This window comes from Ursus americanus, chromosome 31, assembly GCF_024610735.1.
Source record: "Ursus americanus isolate L20-20 chromosome 31, mUrsAme1.1.p, whole genome shotgun sequence".
Taxonomy (NCBI): domain Eukaryota; kingdom Metazoa; phylum Chordata; class Mammalia; order Carnivora; family Ursidae; genus Ursus; species Ursus americanus.
Window position 1 is genome coordinate 11,697,797 of NC_142157.1, and position 23,935 is coordinate 11,721,731.

Below are 23,935 nucleotides of genomic sequence, written 5' to 3' on the forward strand. Positions count from 1 at the left end.
CCTTCCCGGAAATGAGCCTCAGTCCCTCCAAGGTTGCGCCGGAGGCCCGGCCCGAGGCGGAGGCGGAGCGGGAGCCCGAGTCCACAGTAGAGAAGCCGGAGCCGCAGCCGCAGCCGGAGCCGGAGGCTGAGCGGGAGCCTGAGCGGGAGCCCGAGCCGGAGCGGGAGGCGGGGCGGGAACCCGAGGCCGGGCCTGAGCCAGACTCCGGGAGGCCGTCGAGGGTGGAGGCAGGCCCGCGGGCAGAGCCGCTCCCCGCCTCCAAGCAGGAGTCAGAGCGGCTCTTGGAGTCAAGTCAAGGACGGGAACCCGAGCTTAACTGGGCTTCAGGGCAGCGCACGCAGCCCCTTGGGGCGTCCGGTTCACAGTCGGTGTCAGTGAGCCGGCGTTCAAGCCAGCAGGCAGCACGGTCGGAAAATCAGTTGTCGGAGAGACCCCGCTGCCACACCGACTGCCTGGAGACGCCCCTCTCCCGCGCCTTCGGAAGGCTGGGGTGGGAGGTGGGCTCGCACCCCTGGATCTTCCTGCTGGCGCCCATGGTGCTGACGGCCGCTCTGGGCACGGGCTTGATTTACTTGCCCAAAGATGAGGAAGAAAACCTCGAGGAGCAGTACACCCCCATAGGGAGCCCGGCCAAGGCTGAGCGGCGCTTTGTGCAGGGACATTTCACCGCCAACGACTCTTACCGCTTCTCCATCTCCAGGAAGAGCACCGAAGTCAATTTCGCTTGTATTCTGGCGGTCTCCAACACTGCCTCACTGCTAGAACAAGAAATCTTAGAAGAAATTAGTCGATTGGACGACGCGGTACAGAATCTGTACGTGACCGAGGAAAACGGAACCCAGATCCGCTACAATCAGGTGTGCGCTAAGAACCAGGGCCTCTGCGTGCCCTCCAACCCACTCCTGTCTGCCTGGCAGATGAACAAGAACCTCGACCTGAGAAACCTCACCTTCCCAATCTTCAGCCAAGCAGGGCAGCCCATCTACCTGGCCGGCACCATTGGAGGAACCTTTCTAGGCAAGAGGACGGCAATGGCCCAGTTACTCATGAAGGCCAAGGCCATGCGGCTACTGTACTACCTGCAGACGGAGGATGGAGAGGTCAACGAGCTTAGCAAGAGGTGGTTGATCCATTTCCTGAACCAATTTAGCAACATCGAAAAAAGTCTGGCCTTGGAGAAGATCCAGGTACCTGGTGGCTGGGCTTTATAGGGAGGCCAGGAGAAGGTGGGAGGAAGGAGGTCGCTTTTTCAAAGGATCATAGCAGGAGCACTCCCTGATTATTGGATGGGAGTCCTTGACTTGAAGCTGGGAGTGCTCTGCCCGATTTGGTACTTAATCCAACGTCCTTAATCTCACACATCAAAGGATGTCACAAATCTTAAATCCTTAGTAATATTCCGGTGGAAAACAGAAATCCTTCATCTTCAAGGTAGGTCTGTTCCGTACAGACATTGATCATCAGGTTTCCTAGTCAAGTGACTTTGCGATTCCTCCTTTTAGTTAGTCTCTGCTGTTTGGGGGAGCCCCTAAAACTTGTTTGGAGTTCATTGAAAAGAAAACAAAACAAAAACAAAACCTTTAAGCAGAAGTTCTATGGTGTTTTGGTAAAGAGAACCGGCTCAGCATTTTCCAAGTAAGTTACAGCATAGTGCCAGGCACATGCTAGCTATCAAATGCTGGGCCAGCAAGCCTACTAATACTTGTGAGTAAGCCTGGTCCAAGTGAGACCACTACTGGAAAAAGCCTTTGAATACCAGATGTTTCTGAAATATCAATGTAATTAAAATAGTAAAAGACAACAGCCTAATAAAATTTAGAAAAAGCGACACTTTTCTGTGGCTATTAATGATTTCATGGTCTTAAATAGAACTCAGATTTTGTATATTCAAGAGTTTTAAACTTTGGGTTTTTGCAAGAAACTTTGGAAAGCATGCCATGAATTTGTGGGAAGAAGCAAATCTATGTTATCTTCTTTATTTTAAAGTCATAGTTCACATATTTTGATCTTTTACTAAATTCTAACATGTTGTTTCAATGAATAAGCTATAGTGTTTTGATAGTGTTTATAACTCACATGCAAATATTGGAATGAAAAGTTATTTACTTGAGTATATTTTTGTGGCAGGTGGTCTACTTTACATCACTTTCCAGACAACTGGAATTTGAAGCAACTTCTATGACAGTGATCCCTTTGTTTCACTTGGCATACCTTCTAATCATATTATTTGCAATCACATCATGCTACAGGTAAAACAGTTTCATTGGTTGCTCAACTCTTTTTAAAAAATATTTGTGTATGGTGAAATACACATAAAAGATATAAAATATGTCATCTCAATCATCTTTCAGTGTACAATTCAGTGACATTACATTCACACTGTTGTGCACCCATTACGACCAAACAGAATTTGTATAAGCATTAGGCAGTAACCCTCCACGGTTCCCCCCCGAACCCCAGTCCCAGTTAACCTTTATCAACTTTCTATCCCTATGCATTTGCCTGTTCTAAAGATTTCATATAAGTGGAATCATACAACATTTGTTCTTTTGTGACTGGCTTATTTCATTTAGCATAATGTTTTCAAGGTTCAACCTTGACGTAGCACGTATTAAAGCTTCATTCCTTTTTATGACTGACTAATATTTCATCATATATAATAGTACTGTTTATCCACTTACCTGCTGATGGGCGCTTGGAATGTTTCCACCTTTTGGCTATTGTGAATAATGCTGCCTTGAACACAGGTGTACAAATACTTGTTTGCGCTCCTATTTTCAATTCTTTTCAGTATATACCTAGGAGCTGAATTGGTGAGTTGTATGAGAATTCTCTATGTAGTTCTATGAAGAACCGCCAAACTGCTTGCCACAGAGGCTACCCCATTTTGTATCCTACCAGCAATGTATAAGGGTTCCAATTTCTGCACATCCTCGCCAACACTTGTTCCTTTTGTTTTATTGACTACAGCCATCTGGGTAGTGGCGAAGTGTGGTTTGATTTACATTTCCCTAATTACTAATGATGTTAAGTATCTTTTCATGTGCATGTGGGCCATTTGCCTCTCTTCTTTGGGGAGATGTCTATGCCAAGTCCTTTGCCCATTTTTTTAATTGGGTTGTTTGTCTTTTGGTTGTTGAGTCCTGTTGTTAGTGAGTACTTTGTGTATTTTGGATATTAAACCCTTATCAGATATATGATTTGTAGGGGCATCTGGGTGGCTCAGTTGGTTGAGCGTCCAACTCTTGGTTTTCAGCTCAGGTCATGATCTCAGCATTGTGAGGTCAAGCCCCGAGTCAGGCTCCATGCTGGGCGTGGAGCCTACTTAAGATTTTCTCTTTCTCTCTCTCTCTCTGCCCCTCCCTCTTGCTCATGCTCTTGCGCACTCTCTCTTTCCCTCTTTCTCAAAAAAAAAAAGACATATGATTTGTAAATATTTTTTCCCACTCCGTGTACTGTCTCCACTTCCTTGATAATGTCTTTAATGCACCAGAGCTTTTAATTTTGATGAAATCCGATTTATCTTTTATCATTTTTCTTTTGCTACTTATGCTGTTGGTGTTACATCTATGAGTCCATTGAAAAGTCCAAGGTCGTGCATATTTGCCCTGTGTTTCCTTCTAAGAGTTTTATGGTTTTAGCTCTTATATATGAGTTGTTGATCAGTTTTTAGTCCATATTTGTATATGGTGTGAGTAGAGGTCTAACTTCATTCTTGCACATATGGAAAGCCAGTTGTCCCAGTACCATGTGTTGAAGAGACTGTTCTTTCCCAGTTGATTGGATATGGCAACCTCATCAAAAATCGATTGGCTGTAGATGTATGGGCTTATTTCTGGACTCTCAATTCTGTTCCATTAGCCTAGATGTCTGTTGGTAGGCCAGTACCACACTGTTTTGATTGCTCTAGCTTTGTTGTGAGTTTTGAAATCTGGAAATCTCAGTCCTCCCAATTCTTTTCTTCTTTCTCATGACTATTTTGGGTATCCAGGGATCCTTGCAATTCTGTATGAATTTGAGGGTTGGCTTTTCCATTTCTTTAAAAAAAGGCCATTAGAATTTTGTGATAAAGATTGTGTTGAATCTATAGGTTGCTTTAGGTGAGATTGATGATTTCCCTATCATTTTGAGGAAGTTCATTCCAATTCCTTGGTTTTTGAGTGTTTTTATCATAAATGGGTATCGGATCTTGTCAAATTCCTGTTCTGCAACTATTGAGATGATCACGTGATCATCTCACATGATCATATCCTTTGTTCTATTAGTGTGGCATATCACAGTGATTGATTTTCCCATGTTGAACCACTCTTGCATTCCTGGGATAAATCCCACTTGGTCATGATGTATAGTACTTTTAATGTGCTATTGAATTGCGTTTGCTAGAATTTCATTGAGGATATCTGCATCCATATTCATAAGAGATATTGATCTGTAGTTTTCTTCTTGTAGTCTTTGTCTTGCATTGGTATTAGTGTTCCTTCCTTTTCAAGCTTTTGGAAGGCTTTGAGAAGGATTGGTGTTAATTCTTCTTTACCTGTTTAGTAAAATTCACTAGTGAAATGATCTGGTCTTAGACTTTTCTTTGTTGGGAGGTTTTTGATTACTGATTCAATCTTTTTACTTGTTGCATGTCTGTTGAGTTGTTCTATTTCATCTTGAGTCAGTTTAGGTCATTTGTGTGTTTCTAGAAATTTGTGCATTTCATCTAGGTTATCTAATTTGTTGGTATAAGTTGTTTATAGTATTTTTTATAATCCTTTCTATTTCTCTAAAATCAGTAGTAATATCTTCACTTTCATGTTTCATTTACTTATTTGGATCTTCTTTTTTCTTTGTCACTCTAGATAAAGTTTTGTCAGCTTGTTGATTTTTTTAAATAACCAACTTTTACTTTTGTTGGTTCTCCTTTGTTTTTCTATTATCAATTTTACTTTTCTAATCTGTTCATTTCCTTCCTTCTGTTATCTTTGGGTTTTGTTTTGTTTCTATTTCTACAAGATGTCTAGTACCATAAGGTGATTTAAGATCTTTTTTTCTTTTTTAAATGTAGTATAAATTTATCTGTGAGCATTGGTGTTGCTACATCCAGTAAGTTATGGTATGCTGTGTATTTGTTTTCATTTGTTGCTAAGTATTTTCTAATTTCCCGTGTGATTTATTCTTTGGCCCATTAGTTATTTAATAGTTTGTTTAATTTCCATATATTTTAAATTATCCAGTTTTCTCTCTATTATTGATTTGAAGCTTCATTCCATTGTTGGTTGAAAAGATATTTTGTGTAGTTTCAATATTTTTACATTTTCAGACTTGTTTTGTAATCTAACATATGATCTATTCCAGAGAATGTTTCATGTGCACTTGAGAATAATGTATGTTTTGCTATCGTTGGGTTGAGTGTTCTCTATATCTCTGTAAGGTCTAACTGATGTATAGTGTTGTCCATTTCTTATGTTTCCTTATAGATTATCTGCCTGGATGTTTTATTCATTACTGAAAGTGGTATATTGAATTCTGCAGCTACTATGGTAGAGCTACCTATTTCTCTCTACAAGTCTGTCAATATTTGCTTCATGTATTTTGGATCTCTATTGGGGGTGCATGTATGTTTGTAGTTTTTATATCTTCTTGATGAATTGGCCTTTTTATCAATATATAATGTCCTTCTTTGTCTCTTTTAACCATTTTTAAAATAAAGTCTATTTTGTTTTATATCAGTATATCCACCCCTGCTGTCCTTTGGTTACTATTCGTATGGAATATCTTTCTCCATTCTTTAACTTTCAATCTGTTTATGTCTTTGGATCTAAACTGAGTCTCTTGTAGATACCATATAGTTGAATCATGTTATTTTATCCATTCTGTCAATCTCCACATTTTGACTGGAGAGTTTAATCCATTTACATTTAAAATAACTGCTGATAAGGAAAGACTTCTGCTATTTTGCTATTTGTATTCTGTATATCTTATAGCTTTTTTCCCTCATTTCATCCATTATGTCTCTTGAATGTTTAGTTTCTATTTTTCTAATGACCTGTTTGATTCTCTTGTCATTTCCTTTGGCAATGATTTTGTGAGAAATTCTTTGTCAATACCATGGAGATTCATATAATTCTAAATTTAAAACAATCTACATTAAATTGATACCAACTTAACTTCAAAAACACAAATACGGGGGTGCCTGGTTGGCTCAGTTGGTTAAGTGTCTGACTCTTGGTTTTAGCTCAGGTCATGATCTCAAGGGTGGTGAGACTGAGTTCCACATCACGCTCTGTGCTCAGTATGGAGTCTGCTTGAAGATTCTCTCCCTCTGCCCTTCCCCCCACTCACACTCTTGCTCTCTCTCAAATAAATAATTCTTAAACATAAACACACACACACAAATATGCTGCTTCTATGCATCTCTGTCCCCCCCTTATGTTGTTGTTGTCTCAAATTACATCTTTATACACTGTATGCCTATAACATAGATTTACAATTATTTTTATGTTCTGAATTCTATAGGCAATAAAATGTAGGGTTATAAGCCAAAAATATAATAATACTTGCTATTATATTTGATGTTATATTTGACCAAGACCTATATTTCCTCATATGACTTAGCATTACTTTTTATTGTTCTTTCATTTCTATCTGAAGTATTCCCTTTACCATTTCATATACGGCAGGTCTAATAGTAATAAGCCCCCTCAGCTCTTGTTTATCTGGGAGTGTCTTAATTTCTCCTCCATTTTTTTAAAGATTTTAAAAATCTTTAAAAGAGAGAGGGAGAGGGAGAGAGAAAGCACAAACAGGGAGAGCGGCAGGGAGCGGGAGAAGCAGTCTCCCCTCTGAGCGGAGAGCCTGACATGGGACTCCATCCCAGAACCCTGGGATCATGACCTGAGCCAAAGGCAGATGCTTAACCAACTGAGCCCCCCAGGTGCCCCAATTTCTCCTTCATTTTTGAAGGACAGTTTTGATGGATACAGAATTTTTAGTTGATGGCTTTTTTTTTCTTTTAACACTTTAAATATCCCACTATCCCTTTGCCTCCATGGTTTCTGATGAGCAATCAGGTTTTATACTTATTAAGGATCCCTTATACGTGGGGAGTTGCTCTTCTCACTGCTTCCAAGACTCACTTTGGCTTTGGCTTTCAACAGTTTGATTATAATGTGTCTCAGCCTGGGTCTTTTTGAGTTTTTCCTATTTCGTGTTCATTAAGCTTCTTGGATTTGTAGCTTCATGTCTTCTATAAAAATTGAGAAGTTTTCAGTCATTATTTCTTCAAATATTCTTCCTGCCCCCTTTTCTGTCTCTTCCAGAGCTCCCATAATGTGTATGTTGGTCTATTGGCTGGTATCCCACAGATCTCTGAGGTTATCTTTTCACTTTTCTTGATCCTTTTTTCTTTCTGCCTCTTAGGCTCCCTGATTTCAACTGTCCTATCTTCAAGTTCACTGATTCTTCTGCCTGTTAGATCTGCTGTTGAACACCTCTACTGTTTTGTTTTTTTTTTTTTGTCATTTCAGTTACTGTACTTTTCAGTTCCAGAATTTCTGTTCTGTTCCTTTAAAAATTTCCTATCTCTTTATTTACATTATCATTTTGCTCAAACATTATTTTTTTTTATTTCCTTGTCAGTGCTCTCCTTCAGCTCTGTCAGCATATTTAGAACAGTGTTTATAGTCTTTGTCTAGTAAGTCCTATCTCTGTCTTTCCTCAAGGATGATTTCTGTTGATTTATTTTGTTTCGTACATATTTTGAGCCATACTTTCCTCTCTTTGTATACCTTGTAATTTTTGTTGTTGTTGTTGAAAACTCCCTCCCCCCCCATTAGCAATAGTGTGCAATCAGATAGAATAGTAAAAAGAAATAAAGAAATTGTGGCCAGGGGCGCCTGGGTGGCTCAGTCAGTTAAACGTCATCTGCCTTTGGCTCAGGTCATGATCCCAGGGTCCTGGGATTGAGTCCTGCATCAGGTTCCTTGCTCAGCAGGGACCCTGCTCCTCCCTCCCCCTCTACTTGCCACTCCCCCTGCTTGTGTTCTCTCTCGCTCTCTCTCTCTGACAAAAAAATAATAAAATCTTTAAAAAAAAAAGGTAAAAGGAAATTGTGGTCAGTCTTGTTTGATTTGGCATATGTTTTTTACCTTACATATTGTGCCAATTATGACTAATTATTCCATTTGGAGGCAGATATGCTGATAGAACTAAACAGCAAGTCCTTATTTCTATTATAAGTTTGAACTAGTACTTTTAATTATATTAAAAAATTAATCTCTAATTTAATTTTAATTTAATTGACTTAGGTATCTTTATTGTTCTAATGTGGGGTTTACCTTGTTAAGCACTTAAAAATTATTATCTAGGCATTAGGGTTAATTGGGGCTCTTGTGATCAGAAAGCTCAAATATGAAAAATATCAGTAAACAAAAGAATTTAGGTGTAGAAAGAACCCCACAGATTATATCATTCCAGTGACTCTCACAGCAGAGTCACAGAGAGAACTCTAAACCCACATGTTCGGAGGCCCGGCCCTATTGAATCAAGTCTCTGGGGGCTCAGCTCGAACATCTGTATTTCAAAAACATCTCTAGTTGATTCTCATGTGTAGGTTGGTTTGGGAACAAATGATAGAATTCAACTCTCTAGATTTTAACGTAGAGAAAAATGAAGGCCCAGTAGTAGAGGGAGTGAACCACAGTGGGTACCTCTCTAGAGTCAGTAAACTACCTCACAACTTTGTTATTCTGGAAAGACAGACCACATCCCCTAGAAAACAAACAAACCAAAATACTAAGGAGGAAGAGTAGGCAGGAGGGAGGGAGGGAGCAAGTGAGGGAGGAAAAATGGGGAGGGAAAAAGACAAAATTCAATCTTGTTAAAGGCAATAGAGTAAAAAAAAAAAAAGTTAAACTAGCATAGAATCTACAAGGTACCAACAACTGGTTTGGCAAAACCTTTCTACTAGATAGTTGGTTCTGAAGATACAAGTTTATATCAGTTCTTATCTTTACAAATGATTATGGACAGTAATACAGAGACTCTTGTACCGAAGGCAGTTAGAAAATGATTTCTGTTTGTCTTTGAAGACTTGATATGTGTGTAGCCAACATACCGAGCACATAGGACTCATGAGGCATAAACATAAAGCAACTTTCTTTTTGTCTCCCTTTATTCCCTTTAAGTTTTGTAGGTAGAGCAAGTTCTTCCTCTGCCCCATGAAAACGCAGGCAGGCCCTGTGACTTTTGGGGTCATTCTTAGGTAAGACAAAATCCGCCAGTCAGAATTAAAATGTCCATGTCCATGTAATAAACAAAACTGGTAACTAGATCCAAAGCTCAGGTGCCCCTCAGCACCCCAAGCCAGAGCATGCTGTGTAGGGTAGTCCTTAATGGAGTAAAAAGGGACTCACCAGCCCTCTTCCATCACTTCTCTTCCTACTTCCCGTCTTGCTAAGCTGGCTCCTGGCTTGGAGCATGCCCAAGAAGAGGGGGCAGGAAAATTCTTAAGGTACAGATGCTGGCATGGTGGTTCAATTCATGCCTTCTCCGGGCTCAAAAATAAAACCAGTTCCCCTGTTAAGAGTGTTTCTAAGTTCCTTAGACATCTCCCACTCCTACTGCTACGTTATCACTGAGAATCGCTTATCTCTGTTCTGGGCGAGGCCTCCTAGACGGTCCTTAACACATTGCCCATCCTGTTTGTCTCATATCCTTACATATGAAGGTTATTCCTTGTGTACATGCATTTGCCTCACACAGAACCCTCATTTGAACTCATTTTAGGGTTCTGTATTTATTGTCTTATAGCAAAGTCATATGAACAATAGTAAGACTTTTTCAAGTTTATGCTCTAATTTGAACCTTATTCTACAGCAAGTAGTGATATATTGAGCTTCTAGACTATTTCAGAATTGTCTCACATTTTGGAAATGACAAAACTTACCCCAAATATTAGATTAGTTTCTGAGACAATCTGGAAAATCTTTCCCTTCTCAAATACACTGTAAATTATTGTTTACTCATGGGAGACGTCTTTGCCTTTCAAGGAAGATGTGGGTCTCTCATGAAAAATATAGATTGTTTTATAAGTGCAATAATTTCTAATTTAGCCCTTCTCTGCTAAGTGAATAAAAAATTCAGAAGATTGGCCATTTTGCTGCCAGCGATGCCCAAATCGGCCTGAGCACTGGAATCATATGAGGAAAGTTTTAGACATATCGATTCTGCTTCTTCACTACAAACCTACTGAATCAGGATCTGTGTAGCTAGGTTCCAGGAAATCTAAAGTTCTAAGACTCTCCTAGGTCATTCTGATAAACTGCTTAAAACAAAATCCTTCTAGGGGACTGGAATATCTGCAAGTGTATTCACCGAACTCCTACGGTGTTCCACTTCCAAATTTTTTCTTCCATTGTCTATTGAACACTAAAATAAAGGTCATCGAGAGAAAGTCAACTCAGCAACTAGTCAAAGTATAGTCATACTCCCCAATCCTCTGAAAAATTCACACCAAAGAATCCGGAAACTTGAAAGAGGGAATGGAAATAAATGTGTCATATGTAATTATTATCCTCCTTAATCTTTCTGATTTCAAAGTTCATCTTTGTTACTTTCTTATTTTAAACTGCTATAAACCAGTATTGTTTTAAGAAGGTATCTATGATAATCAAATTTTATTCTAACAAAGCAACTTACTTTTGCTCTAGAATTTTGCATGTGTGGTTGATATGGGGCCCTGAATTTAACTCCTAGCGCTGGTGGGTTGGAAAAAAGTGAAATACAACCATGGTGTAGAAATGTATTTTCATAATAAGAAAGGTTAGCTATTTTACTGTTACAACAGTAAGAGGTCTTTAGTCATGTTCTTGCTGTATTAGAATCGGTGCTTCCATTTCCATAGTTGACTCCCAGTTTTCAACCCAAACTTAGTTTCTCTCTCCTTCTAAAAATATCTGGAGATGAGTATCAGTCATTTGTTTTGAAACGGTTAACAAGCAAGTGAAATATAAAACCAGAGATTGTTGTCAGTATTTTAAAATGTAGTGTGGGGGGTGCCTGGGTGGCTCAGTTGGTTAAGTGTCTGCCCTCAGCTCAGGTCATGATCCCAGGGTCCTGGGATCGAGCCCCACATTGGGCTTCCTGGTCAGCTGGGAGCCTGCTTGTTTGCTCTCGCATGCTCTCTCTCTCTCTCTCTGACAAATAAATAAATAAATAAATAAATAAATAAATAAATAAATAATCAATCTTTTAAAAAAATGTAATGTTGTGGTTGTTGGGTAGGTGAAGTACTGAATCCATACTTTAAAATGCTGTCTATATATTCCCATTTCTGGGAAACAGGCACAGGCTGTGTTATTCAAAATGGACTACATTTCCAATTCTTTTGCAGTTACTAGCAACTTTTCTAGAGCCCACTTCAGCAGTAGATGAGAATCTTGACAACGTTTTAGGAGGAGTCTTTCTACATTTTGCTAACCACAATACTTATTGAACTGGCTCTGAAATACAGGAGCTATTTAGGATTGCCTCTGTGGCTAGCTGGAGTCAAGGGTTGGGTGAAAAGAGCACTGGACATGGGTACTTTCTCTGCTACAGCTTGCCCTCCCTTTGCTGTTGTATTCCACTTGAGCACTTTGAAGAGCAGAGTGGAATTAACCGTCGGAAGTGTTTTAGTATATCTTTGTGGTTCTCAACTACCAATCAGTAGAGTAGTGCTTGCTGAGCTGCAGAAGAATCACCCAGGAAGTTTGGTAAAAGCACAGATAACTTTTCTGTTCCCTCTGTCCTTTTTCCCACTTGGTCTAGGATAGTGCCTGGGAATTAAACGTCTCCAGTAGACAGGTGTGGGAATTATTGCCCAAGAGCTTTCTGAACAGGTGTCCCAAGCCGAGAATGTTATAAACTGATGGAATTTCAGTACAGAAGCACCACCACAAAACCCATGATTTTTCCCCTCCAAATTTACAGGTGTGACTGTGTACGCAACAAAATGTGGGCTGCAGCCTTTGGAGTGATTTCTGCTGCCTTGGCAGTGGTGAGCGGCTTTGGTCTGATGTTGTACATTGGGGTGCCATTTGTGATCATAGTTGCAAATTCACCGTTTCTTATTCTAGGTGAGTAAAACAAAACACGAGGCTACGCATTGTATATGTGGGGGTGCAGGGTAGATGAGGGAAGGAATTTAGGTTACATTAAGCAAAATAATTATATTTAGGTGATTCTATAGTTCCAAAATGAGGTGACAGGAAAAAAGAAAATCAAATTGAATTATGTGTCTTTAGAGGTAGAAAAATCTAGAAACCCAAATGGAAAAACACAGACAAGGGACATGAACAGGTGGTTCACACACACACACACCCAAAAATCCAAAATATGAATCGCTGGAAATAGAAGAAAAAATATAATTTGACCTTTCAATTAACCAAGGGATGCAAATTAAACCAAAAGTGAGACACCTTGTTCCTTATCAGATTAATAAATATCAGCAAGATTGGAGGAAGGTTGTATGGAAATGAACACTCAGCCTGCTGGGGGAAAATTATAAACTGGTACACCCTTCTTTTAGTCCAATTTTGCAACAAATCAAAAGACTCAAAAATTAGGGGCGCCTGGGTGGCACAGCGGTTAAGCGTCTGCCTTCAGGGCGTGATCCCAGCGTTATGGGATCGAGACCCACATCAGGCTCCTCCGCTATGAGCCTGCTTCTTCCTCTCCCACTCCCCCTGCTTGTGTTCCCTCTCTCGCTGGCTGTCTCTATCTCTGTCGAATAAATAAATAAAATCTTTAAAAAAAAAAAAGACTCAAAAATTAAACAGGGAATGCCTTTGGCTTACCGATTCCACTTCTAGGAATTTGACCTAATAATTAGACAAGTGCTCAAAAAGTAGAACAAGTATGCTCATTTGGGCATTATTTTGAACAGGAAGGTTTTGAAAACCATCTAATCCCATATCGACATGAGATTGGGCACCTCAAACATTGCATATTAAAAATTTGAATCCTATTCAGTCCTTAGAGGTGGCTATATAAGGTGAGATGAAAAATGCTGGTTATGAAACAGGGTGTTCGAAATAGAGACAGTCGTACGTGCGTATTTGTATGGAGCAAATTCTGGACGGATATATGTCAAAATGAAGGGTGGAATTACAGTTGTTTAAATTTTTTCTCTGTATTTTCCTGTACTATCAGAATTTATTTTATAACAAGCATGAGAAAACAAAGGTGTTTGTATTTGAGAAAGGAAGGAGCTTGGAAGAAGTAGTATTTGGTTTCCTAGGGGAGACAATGGATGAGCTGTATGCTCGATGTCAGGACATCACTTCCACGTACACAGCCATACGTAGCCACCTACTATCCCCCACAGCCGTTAATCACTATGGTTAAGGTGTATATAATTGATTGAATGGAAACCAGTATTGTATGGTTTGTGTATTCACGGAAATGTGAATGGCTCTGTGTGTGTGTGTGTATGTGTGTGCGTGACTGAAGCAACTCAAGCGAGAAATGTGCGAGGACAATTTCTGAATAAGGTTCTATAAATAATAAAATTAGTTTTAAAATACCTAATAAATGTCAGTGAGTTCATTCTTGGTCCTTAGTACTGATTCTTCCCTTCTGTCCAACTGAGTACAACTGAAATCCTCAAAGCCGCTAGCCGTGGGATGTCAGGATGCAATTTGTGACAGGCTGTGTGGACTTATGTTGATTTAGAACCTTCTGCCTTCTTGATCAGACCCATAGAACATCTGATCAGAGGCCAAGTTGCAATTCCTAGTACCCTCCCGTGGAGACGATCCCCCCAAATTGAAACGAAGATCAGCATTTTCCTCCACTTTATAGATTTACTCGTTTATTTTATTGAGTTTGTGTCAATATACATGAGCGGAAGTAGCGTCGACTTTAGTAGAAAGCTTGAGGGAGGTGAAATCGATCCGCAACATGCCATGCTGTCCTTCTTAATCCCCTTTCTTCTTTCTAGTCCTCCTTTCCAAGTTTTCAGTGGTGATTTCAAAGACCTCAAATGTTCTTCTGTCCTCTGTATTCCAAACCAGTCATGAAACATCCCTGTAGAATAGAATTACCTAGGAGGCATTCGTATGTAAAAGAGATTCTTAAGATTTACTTTGGGCGTATGTCTGATCTCAAGAGTCCTTGCATTTTGATAACAATGCCGTAACCTGGGAAAGTAGGTGTAAATGATAACATTGTGGGTAGCAAAAACAGGCTGGGAGGAAAACGAGGTGTGTGTGTGTGTGTGTGTGAACTCTGTGGTGCCCCTCAAATCATACCACACTGATAGTTAGATGCTGATTGTAGAACAGATGAGTCCAGCTTAGCTTTTAAGCATCAGAATGTTGATGTGTCTGTGCGTTTGCGTACAACGGGTATGCGGGAGAACGGCCTCTCAGGTAGTCCAGTGGAATCAAGACACACTGCTGATCCTGCTTTGACTAACACCCACAACAGGTGTGCTGACTCATCATCAAACCAGCCTACATGAAGACTGGGAGCAGAGTAGCCCGTGCTACGTACAAATAATGGGAGTACGTACGAAGCCCAGAGTCATTACAGAGGAAGGGGTGAACACGGTTGCAGATTCAGAGGCCACCAGAGAAAGCCACAGAGAAAGTAGTATCAAAGCACAGATTGGGCGAGATCAATAAAACCCTAAGAGATGGACAAAGAAGATGGTTTGAGTTTATGTGTTTAATTTGTAATGGATATTCACATGTTTGAAGATTGTTTCCTTTTTTTTTTTAACAGGTGTTGGGGTTGATGATATGTTCATAATGATTTCTGCCTGGCAGAAGACCAGCCTCATGGATAACATCAAGCAGCGGCTGTCCAGTGTCTATTCCAAAGTGGCCGTGTCGATTACCATTACCACCATCACCAACGTCCTGGCCTTCTATACGGGGATTATGACCTCTTTCAGGTCCGTACAATACTTTTGCATCTATACAGGAACAACCCTGCTCTTTTGTTATTTTTATAACATCACCTGTTTTGGAGCATTTATGGCCCTGGACGGTAAAAGAGAAGTAGTCTGTCTGCGCTGGTTGAAAAAGCCAGAAACTCCTAACCAAAAATGTTCCTCATTAAAGAGGTCCTGCTGTCTCCCGTGTGATTCTCTCCCGGACGAACAAGAAACTGATGTCCATCCAATGAATTTGTTCTTTCGAGACTATTTTGGCCCTTTTCTCACCAGCACCGAGTCCAAGTTTTTTGTGGTGCTTATATACATTCTGTACATCATAAGTAGTATCTATGGGTGTTTCCAAGTGCAGGAAGGTCTAGACCTTCGAAATTTGGCAAGTGACGATTCCTACATCACACCGTATTTTAATGTAGAAGAAGAATATTTCTCAGATTATGGTCCCAGGGTTATGGTTATTGTTACCGAAACTCTCGACTACTGGGATAAAGATGCTAGGCGAAAACTGGAAATATGTCTGGCAGATTTGGAAAACAGTGACTATGTAGATAAAAATCTTACAGAGTTTTGGTTACGAGAGTATGTGCAATATATGGAAAACAGCAGACAAGATGTAAACGATAAGGACACTTTTATGAACGGTTTGCCCAATTTTTTAACACATTTTCCACTTTTTGTGTATGATATTAATATCTCATCATCACATGAAATCATTGCTTCCCGGGGCTTCATTCAGACCATGGGTGTTTCTTCTTCCACCAATAAGAAGATGATGTTATCCCAGTTACGAAGCAGAGCCGAAAAGTGCGAAATTCCCCTAATGGTGTATAACCAGGCATTCATATATTTTGATCAGTATACCGCAATATTAGAAAACACTGTTCGAAATGTCATTGTTGCATCAACTGCTATGTTCATTGTTTCCTTATTGTTAATTCCTCATCCACTATGTTCTTTGTGGGTAACCTTTGCTATTGCTTCTGTGATTGTGGGAGTAACGGGTTTCATGGCATTCTGGAATGTCAATCTTGATTCCATATCCATGATTAATCTTGTCATTTGTATAGGGTTTTCTTTTGATTTTTCTGCACACATTTCTTATGCATTTGTTTCCAGTTCTAAGCCCTCAGTAAACCAAAAAATAATTGAGGCATTGTATCTGCTAGGCTACCCAGTGTTACAAAGTGCACTTTCAACAGTAATAGGGGTGTGTGTTTTATCTGCAGCTAAAGCATACATCTTCAGGACATTTTTTAAGATTATGTTTCTTGTTATGGTATTTGGGGCTGCTCATGGCCTAATTTTTATTCCAGTATTCTTGACCTTTTTTTGAAGGTTTGTTTGAATATCCACTAACAAATCAAAGACCAATTATAGAATTCCTGATTGCCACAATCCAATCTGATAAAAATGCACTATTAGAAATAGTTAATAAACTAAAAACAGAGGTATGTTTCCTTGGCTTGGAAATCCCATTTAAAAATGTCATTTAAAATATCCTGAGAAAAATTAATTAGTCTTCCATTAAAATATCTTAACTAAATTAGGAAGTGTTGTCATCTTTATTATAGTCTGTACAATCAAGCATAAGGTATGACTTTCCAATTATTTTTTCTTTTGTTTCATTGTTAGAGTTTATGCCTGGAATTCAAGTATTTTATATATTATAATATAAATGGAATATTATTTTCATTGTACTTCCTATATCATTATTATGTAAAAGTACAACTGATTATTTATTCTCCCTGTCTGGGGCTTTGTATGCTTTTCTTAATGGTGTATTTTGATAAACTGAAATTCTTTAAAGTTTTGAAATCCAATTTATCATTTTTTTTAATGGCCAGTGTTTTCTGTGTCCTCTCTAAGAAGTCCTTGCCTAGTCCAAGATTATAAAAAAAAATGCATCTATGTTTTCTTCTCAAAGCTCATAGTTTTAATTTTACATTTAGGCCTATGATCCACAGATCTGTATTTGTTGAGTTGTGTGGATAGAAGTTCATTATCTTCCCATAATAGTTATCCATCCAGTTGTTCCAGCATCATTCGTAAAAAGACTACATTTTCAGCATTGTCAGCATAGGGTTAATTTGGCAGCTCTGTCAGAGAATGCGCTGACAGTTTATGGGTGGCTATATTTCTGTGCATGGATCTGTTTGTCTATCCTAAAGCCAATACCACAGTGCCTTGATTACTGAACCTTTATATTAAATCTTGAAATTAGGCTGTATAATGTGTCCAGCATTTTTCTTCTTTTCCAAATCATTTTGGCTATTCTATGTTCTTCCCATTTAGATAACAATTTTAGAATCGCTTGTCAATTTATCAGAAAGCCTTCTGGGTTCATGACTCGGTGATAGTGAACCTACAGATCAATTTGGGGAAAATAGGTTCTCTTAGCCATTTGGAATCTTCTATGAACATGGTTTATCTCTCCATTTATTTAGTCTTCTTTAATTTCCCTCAGGAATATCTTATAGATTTAGGTAGATTTACTTCCAAGTATCTTTCATTTTTATGACATTGTAAATAAATTTAAATCCCTTTTCCATTTTGGTTTTACTACTACATAAAAATACAGTTGATTTTGGTATACCTAAATTATATTATGTAACCTTGTTAGGTTCATTTATTAGTTCTTGTAGATCCTTGTAGTTTCTTCAGCAGTTTTTATATGTGCGATTATGTAAAGGTCACATAAAGGCCATTTTATTTCTTCCTATGTAATCTTTATCTCTTACTTGACTCATTGCACTGGCTTAAAACATCCAATAAAATGTGGGAAGACACACTAAAGGCAGATCTCATTGCCTTGTTCCCACCTCTACAGGAAATGTTCAATATTTCATCATTAAATATGATGATTACCTGGAGGTATTCCATCGCTGGTTCTATCAGACTGGGGAAGCTCCTTTCTCCTCCTAGTTCGCTGAGATGTTTTACCATGGATGGGTGTTGAATTTTGTCAATTTTTGTCCATCTATTAAGACTATCATGTTATTTTTCTATTTTCATCTGTGAACATGGCAATTTATGTGGAACGACCTGTTAGTATTACACCAACCTTGCATTCCTAAGTTGACTCACATTTGATCATGGCATGTTAGTGTTTTCATATATTGCTGTCTTTGTTTTGTCATTTTTGTCAATGATATTTGTTCCTATGATCATGAGGGATATTGGTCTGCAGTTCCCTTTTCTTATAATGTCTTCCTCAGGTTTTGATAACAGGGTTATGCTGCCCTCAGGAAATGAGCTGGTAAATATTCCTCTTCTATTTTCTGAAATGTATGATGTATGGTTGATACAATTTCTTACTTAAATATTTGGTAGAATTCACCAGTGAAGTCATCTGGGCATAGAGTTTTTCTGGAAAGGTTTTTTTTTTTTAATTTAAAATTCACTTTCTTTAACAAATAGAAGGGCATTCAGATGTTGTTTTCTTCTTGGATCAATTTTGGTATGTTTTAATTATCCCTTTAGCTAAGTGGCCAGTGGATTATTTTTTTATTATCAATTTAATGTCTCCAGTGATGTTCCCTGTGCAATTCTTGATATCGGTAATTTGTATTATAGTCCTTCTATTTCTTGATGGAGGGATTATCAATTTTATTAAATTTTTCCAAGAACCAACTTCTGGCCTTATTGATTTCCACTATTATTTCTCTATTTGCTACTTCAGTGGCTTCTACTCTTTGCTCCTTCTTGTTTTCTACTTTGAGTATAATTTTCTCTTCATTTTCCAGCTCTTTAAGGTAGTAGCTTAAGTCATTGAGTTTAAACCTGTATTCTTCTAAGAAAGCATTTAGTGCTATAAATTTCCTTCTTACTACCGTTTTAACTGTATCCACAAATTTTTATACAATGGCTCTACCTTAACATTGCTTTCAAAATAAGTTCCTGTTTCTCTTGTGATTTCTTCTTTGATCATAGATCAAACAATGCCTTTGCTTTCTCTTCATTTTTTTAAGAATACTTTAACTGGATGTAGAATTCTAGGTTGAGAGGGTTTTTTTCAGCACTTTAAAAATGTTATTCTGTCGTCTTCTTGATTAGAATTCGGCTTCCATTGTTATACTGTTCTTCTCTATGGAATATGTCTTTTTTTTTTTCCTAGCTGCTTTTAAGATTTTTCCTTTATTACTTGTTTTCAGCAATTTGACTATGATGTGGTTGTATGTGGTGCTTTTTCTATTCAACCTTCTTGGGTATCTTGAGCTTTTAGGACCGGTAGCTTGATATTTTCTATCATATTTGGGAATATTTTAGCCTTTTATTTCTTCAAATGTTTTTCTGCCACATTGTCTCTATCCTCTCCTTCTGGGACTCTAATTACAAATATGTTCTTATTATTTTTAGTTGGTGCATAATATTGTAATATTCTTCAAGTTTGCATTTTATCATTAATAAATTTGAATTTGTTGACACCTTCAATAGACTCTTCTCTATAACCCATATTTTATTGAAAAAACAGTCTTTCTACATATGGTGAGACTCCTGATAAGCTCAGGAATATTCTACTATGTGAAGGTTATTATTATGCTTTTGTGTATGGAAATATTTAAGTATTTCAGTCAATATATGTTCATCACTACTGTCCCTTTTTATTTCATTGAGATTATAATTCTTAGAAAAATATAACACAAAATTCATCAAATAAGTTCTCACTATCTCTGATTATCTTCAATGTTTGGCAAACAATTGGAGATGTTGCAAAATAATAGGTCTTTTCAATTTCTTTCCATCATTACAGAATGTAAATTTATCCCCAAAATGGAAGCTCATCAAAAAATTATTCTCCCAAGTTGAGAAATTACAAAGCACAATTATAAAATTGCAAAATTAAATCAGATACACCGTTCAAGCTCTCTTTGTTTGATTTGTTCATTTCCTTCCTCACTTTTGTAGTGACAAATTCACTGGCTTCCTATTCATACACTTTGTTTTCAATAATTCCAATTTGCTAAAGGCTTCAAAACTTTAAGTTTCTTTGGTCTTCCCTTTAGTGAACACTTGATTAAAGATTCACAACTGATTTTGAACAAATTGCAACAAGAACAAATAGAGGACTCATTCACAAACTAGTCCAATACCATTGTAGGGCACTAGATTGATTTTCAAAGTAGTTTTTCAAAGAGTCAAGCATTTGTAAAATCTGGCTGATGTTGGACAGCTAAGAGAAAAACGTACATACTGTCATGCTTAAATATTTTTAAATTCAACATCGCCTTAATCACCAAATACTTGCTGTTCACTTATTTTAGGTATTTTATTAGCTCATCTTGTTCCTTCCACATGTATTCCTCAGATGTAACCTTTGATTATCGATTCATATTTATAAATGAAGCCTATTTTGCTTAGTATAGGTCATTATTATGTTTTCTATGTGATTGTTAACTCTATCTCCAGCAGCCAAAACTGGTTTTCCACGATTGTCCTGGCATACCACCTAATTTAAATTTGGATGTCTTATTTTAAATGAAGTATTATTATTATTAATAGTTGAATTAAAATAAGCGTGGATTGGTTTGCTATACCTCTGCTTTTTACTTTCAGATTCTGCCATGGTCTAGTGATGTGGATGGCACAGGGGCACTGACTAGAATTCTCACTGTAACACGTGGCTAACTCTGAAAGTCACCCACTGATACACCACCTCCCTTCCCGATCCCGTACAAATGCTACATAACTAACGCTACCCTTCCAGCGACAGTTGGCAGAGTGCTCACTGAATAAGATGAAGTGTGCTCAGACACAAGTCGTTAGGGACAGCTCTCTCTTCATTGGATACTTTATTGGTAAAGCCATATTAACCACTTTAATAAGTCCCAACATTTTAGTGGCTTATCCCAATGGAAGTATATTTCTCATGCATGCAACAATCACAGTAGACGTTCCTAGTCAGTGAGCAGCCACCTTGACCATGGTAGTTCAGGGACCCTGATTCCTGGCAACTTATGGTGCCACAATTTCAATGGGCTCCTCTGTTGCCTCTGTCTACATGGCAGAACACAGAAATTCTTAAAGGTCTTGGCCTATAGGTGACACACATCACTTCTGCTTATATTCTGTACTTGATTACAGGCCACATGGCTACACGTGTAGGTCGAAGGAACTAGAAAATGTAGTCCTTGAATGGGCAGCCATGTTTCAATTGCCATTCCATATTATGGAAAGATAGCACAATTTTTGCCTGACAGTGAGCACTCAATGTCATTAATTCCTAACCTCTTCCACCACGCTAAATTCCAGGTGGTCATTTAAACTTTATGAAGTAGATAACTATAATCGCAGAAAGGGAAAAGTCTGTCTATTATGACACAAAATCTAGAACTCATAAAAGCAAAGCGTTAGTTAATTTACCTACAAATATGTGCTATGGTAACCAGCAAAGATGGCAGGGGTGGGTGGGTGGAGGGAAGAACTCATGACTCAAAACACAGGTAAAAGGGAACATTTCTTTAATATATGAATGGTTCTCGTATATCAAGAAGAAAGTACCAACAGTCCAAAAGGTAAACCAGAAAAACACATAAGATGATAGTTTACGCAAAGAGGAAATATGATGATTCTAAACAATAATTTAGAAATAAAGCCAAAATAAGATACGAATGGCACAAATCAAATGATTTACTGACATTCTGGGATAGGCTATGGCAAAGCAAAACCTCATACACTGCTTTTGAGGGTGTAAACTGATAAACTCCTCAGAATATTAATTTATCAATAGCTCTAGAAATTTAAAAGGGACATCCTTTGGCACAATAAATCTATTTCTAAAAAATTATCTCAGAGATACAGATCTTATGCTCTGAATAAAAGACATTCATTCACTTAGCATTGTTTATAACAGAAAAGACTCTGAACAACCCACAGATCTATCAATAGAGTTACGACTAATTTATGTTTCATTCATACACTGGAAAATTATAGAGCAGTTCAAAGGAATAAGATAGCCATCTGCATAGACATGCTAAGATCCTTAGATGTATTAGATGAAAAATATAATTTACAGACACAAATAGTATATAACATTTATGAAAAACATACACCTGCCTATATTTCTAAATGTGTAAATTCATAGAAAAGGGTTTGTAAGGATGAACACCCACTTTTCATTTTATGTAATTCTGTTTACAAGGAGAATGTAGGCACCAATCACTTCTGTAATTAGGGAATAAAAATCACTAAATTAGGTGTACCAGGTTCACAAAAGCCTTACCTAAGAACTAGGCTGCTGGATGATCCCTTAAAAGGTAAAAACTGCCAGTTAGAACTCTGTGTGTGTGTGTGTGTGTGTGTGTGTGTGTGTGTGTGTGTGTGTGCGCGTGTGTGTGTACAAGCCAAATTCTCCCAATAAACTGTGAGTCTTGTAGAACACGCACGCATTTTATGCACCTTTAAAGAAGTGTTTCTTGTATTAACTGAACTCCTGAGAAGACTGGCACACCACAAACAAGTTTTGCTTAAACCGCTTGCTCCCCACCAAAGGAAGGCTCCAGGATCCGGCTGCCAGGCTGGAGCAGCGAAGCTCAAACCGACTTCCTTAGAATTTCTCCAGGAAACTGTCGGGTCGGGTGGAGATGGGTGCCCCGCCCAGTAGCCGGGTTCGAGAGCATCCTTACCTTCCTGGAAACGAGCCTTAGTCCCTCTAAGGTTGCTCCTGAGCGGAGTCCTATCACTACCCAGGACGGAGCCTGGAACCGAGAGCCAGGCGGGAGCTGGAAGCCAGACGGGAGCCAGAAGGGGAGTGGGGGGCGGGGCCGGGACTGCTTGTCAACCTAGAGGGGTTGTCCGCAGTCTTCAGTCAGCACTGGGGTCAGAGCGGCTGGCATCCTCACGGGAAGGGTCGGAGCAGCTCTAGAGGAAAGCGTAGTGTGGGGGCGGGGGCCAGATCCAAACCAAACATCCGGACCTAGGTCACGAGTATTCTGGACATCAGATCAGGGGTCCTAAACTGAGTGGAGACCGGCATCGGGAGGGTTTCTGGAAGTGCTCCGGGTGTCAGAGCACAGGCCGAAGGCAAGCCAAGCGGGGAGTCAGCCCTGTTCCTGGGGACAGTTGGACCTGGGCATAGATTTAAAGAGGAGAGAGATGACCCCAGTAGGTAAAGGGACTTGAACACAGTGAGTAACCCTAATAAATTGCCTCATAATTCCATTATTCCAGAATATTGGACAAACCACATCTCTCAAAAACAAAAAGGAAGGGGAGGAGCAGGAAGAATGAAAAAAACTGTACTGTAAAATTAGTGGGATAAAACATTTTTAAAAATTTCTAGCCGTCTCCAATCACATACCTTCTCGTCTCCACCTTGCTAAGCTGGCTCCGGGGTCAGAGCATGTGGGATGGGCCCCACATCTTCTCAGGCTCTCTGATTAGCCTTCCAGGTTAGGCAGGACTGTGGGCTATATTCTGCAGTACACAGGCTTTGAATCTGCTTCCCTGCCCGGGTGTAGTGACAGAACAGGCTCCAAGGCTGGTATGACCAGCTGGGTGGGTACCTGAAATCAGGCAGAACTTGCCACCAACTTCCCTGACCGGACAGGCCCCTGGCTCCGCTCTGGAGATCCGCAGAGCCACTGGCAGGGCTCTCTGTGCAGCTACTGCTATAGATGGGGCTGTAGGATGGTCTGTGCAGCGTCCCAGGTACTCCGGTTAGGCTTCCCGTTCCTGTTCCCAGGAGAGAGGGCTATATTTGGCATGAGGCAGGACTTGAGCTCACTTCCTTGCCAAGGCAGGATTGAACAGGCTCCAAGGTGTGTATGGCTCATTTACTGTGGACCTAAATCCAGCTGAGGGGCTTCCTGGCCAGACAAGGCCACCAACTCAGCTCTGCACATGGGCAGAGCCACTGGCTACAATATCTGCTTGGTGACCCCTGCAAGGAAGAATGCTATCGGCCAAGATCTGAGCACTGTTACCTGTAAACCCTACACTAACTCCGCCATCTCAATCTGAGCCCCAGGGATCAAGGCTCACAGACTTCCCCTATGATCCTAGTGAGGCAAGACC

At 39.2% G+C, this 23,935-nt stretch overlaps 1 protein-coding gene across 1 annotated transcript; it reads left to right on the forward strand.

Moving 5' to 3' along the window:
* Positions 1 to 11: 11 nt before the first annotated feature.
* PTCHD3 (patched domain containing 3) lies at positions 12 to 16,256 on the forward strand. The gene is made up of 4 exons (XM_045812864.1): positions 12 to 1,187; positions 2,128 to 2,249; positions 11,956 to 12,101; positions 14,752 to 16,256. Exons 1-4 carry the CDS (start codon positions 12 to 14, stop codon positions 16,254 to 16,256), a joined length of 2,949 nt encoding a protein of 982 aa, XP_045668820.1.
* The last annotated feature ends 7,679 nt before the right edge of the window (positions 16,257 to 23,935 follow it).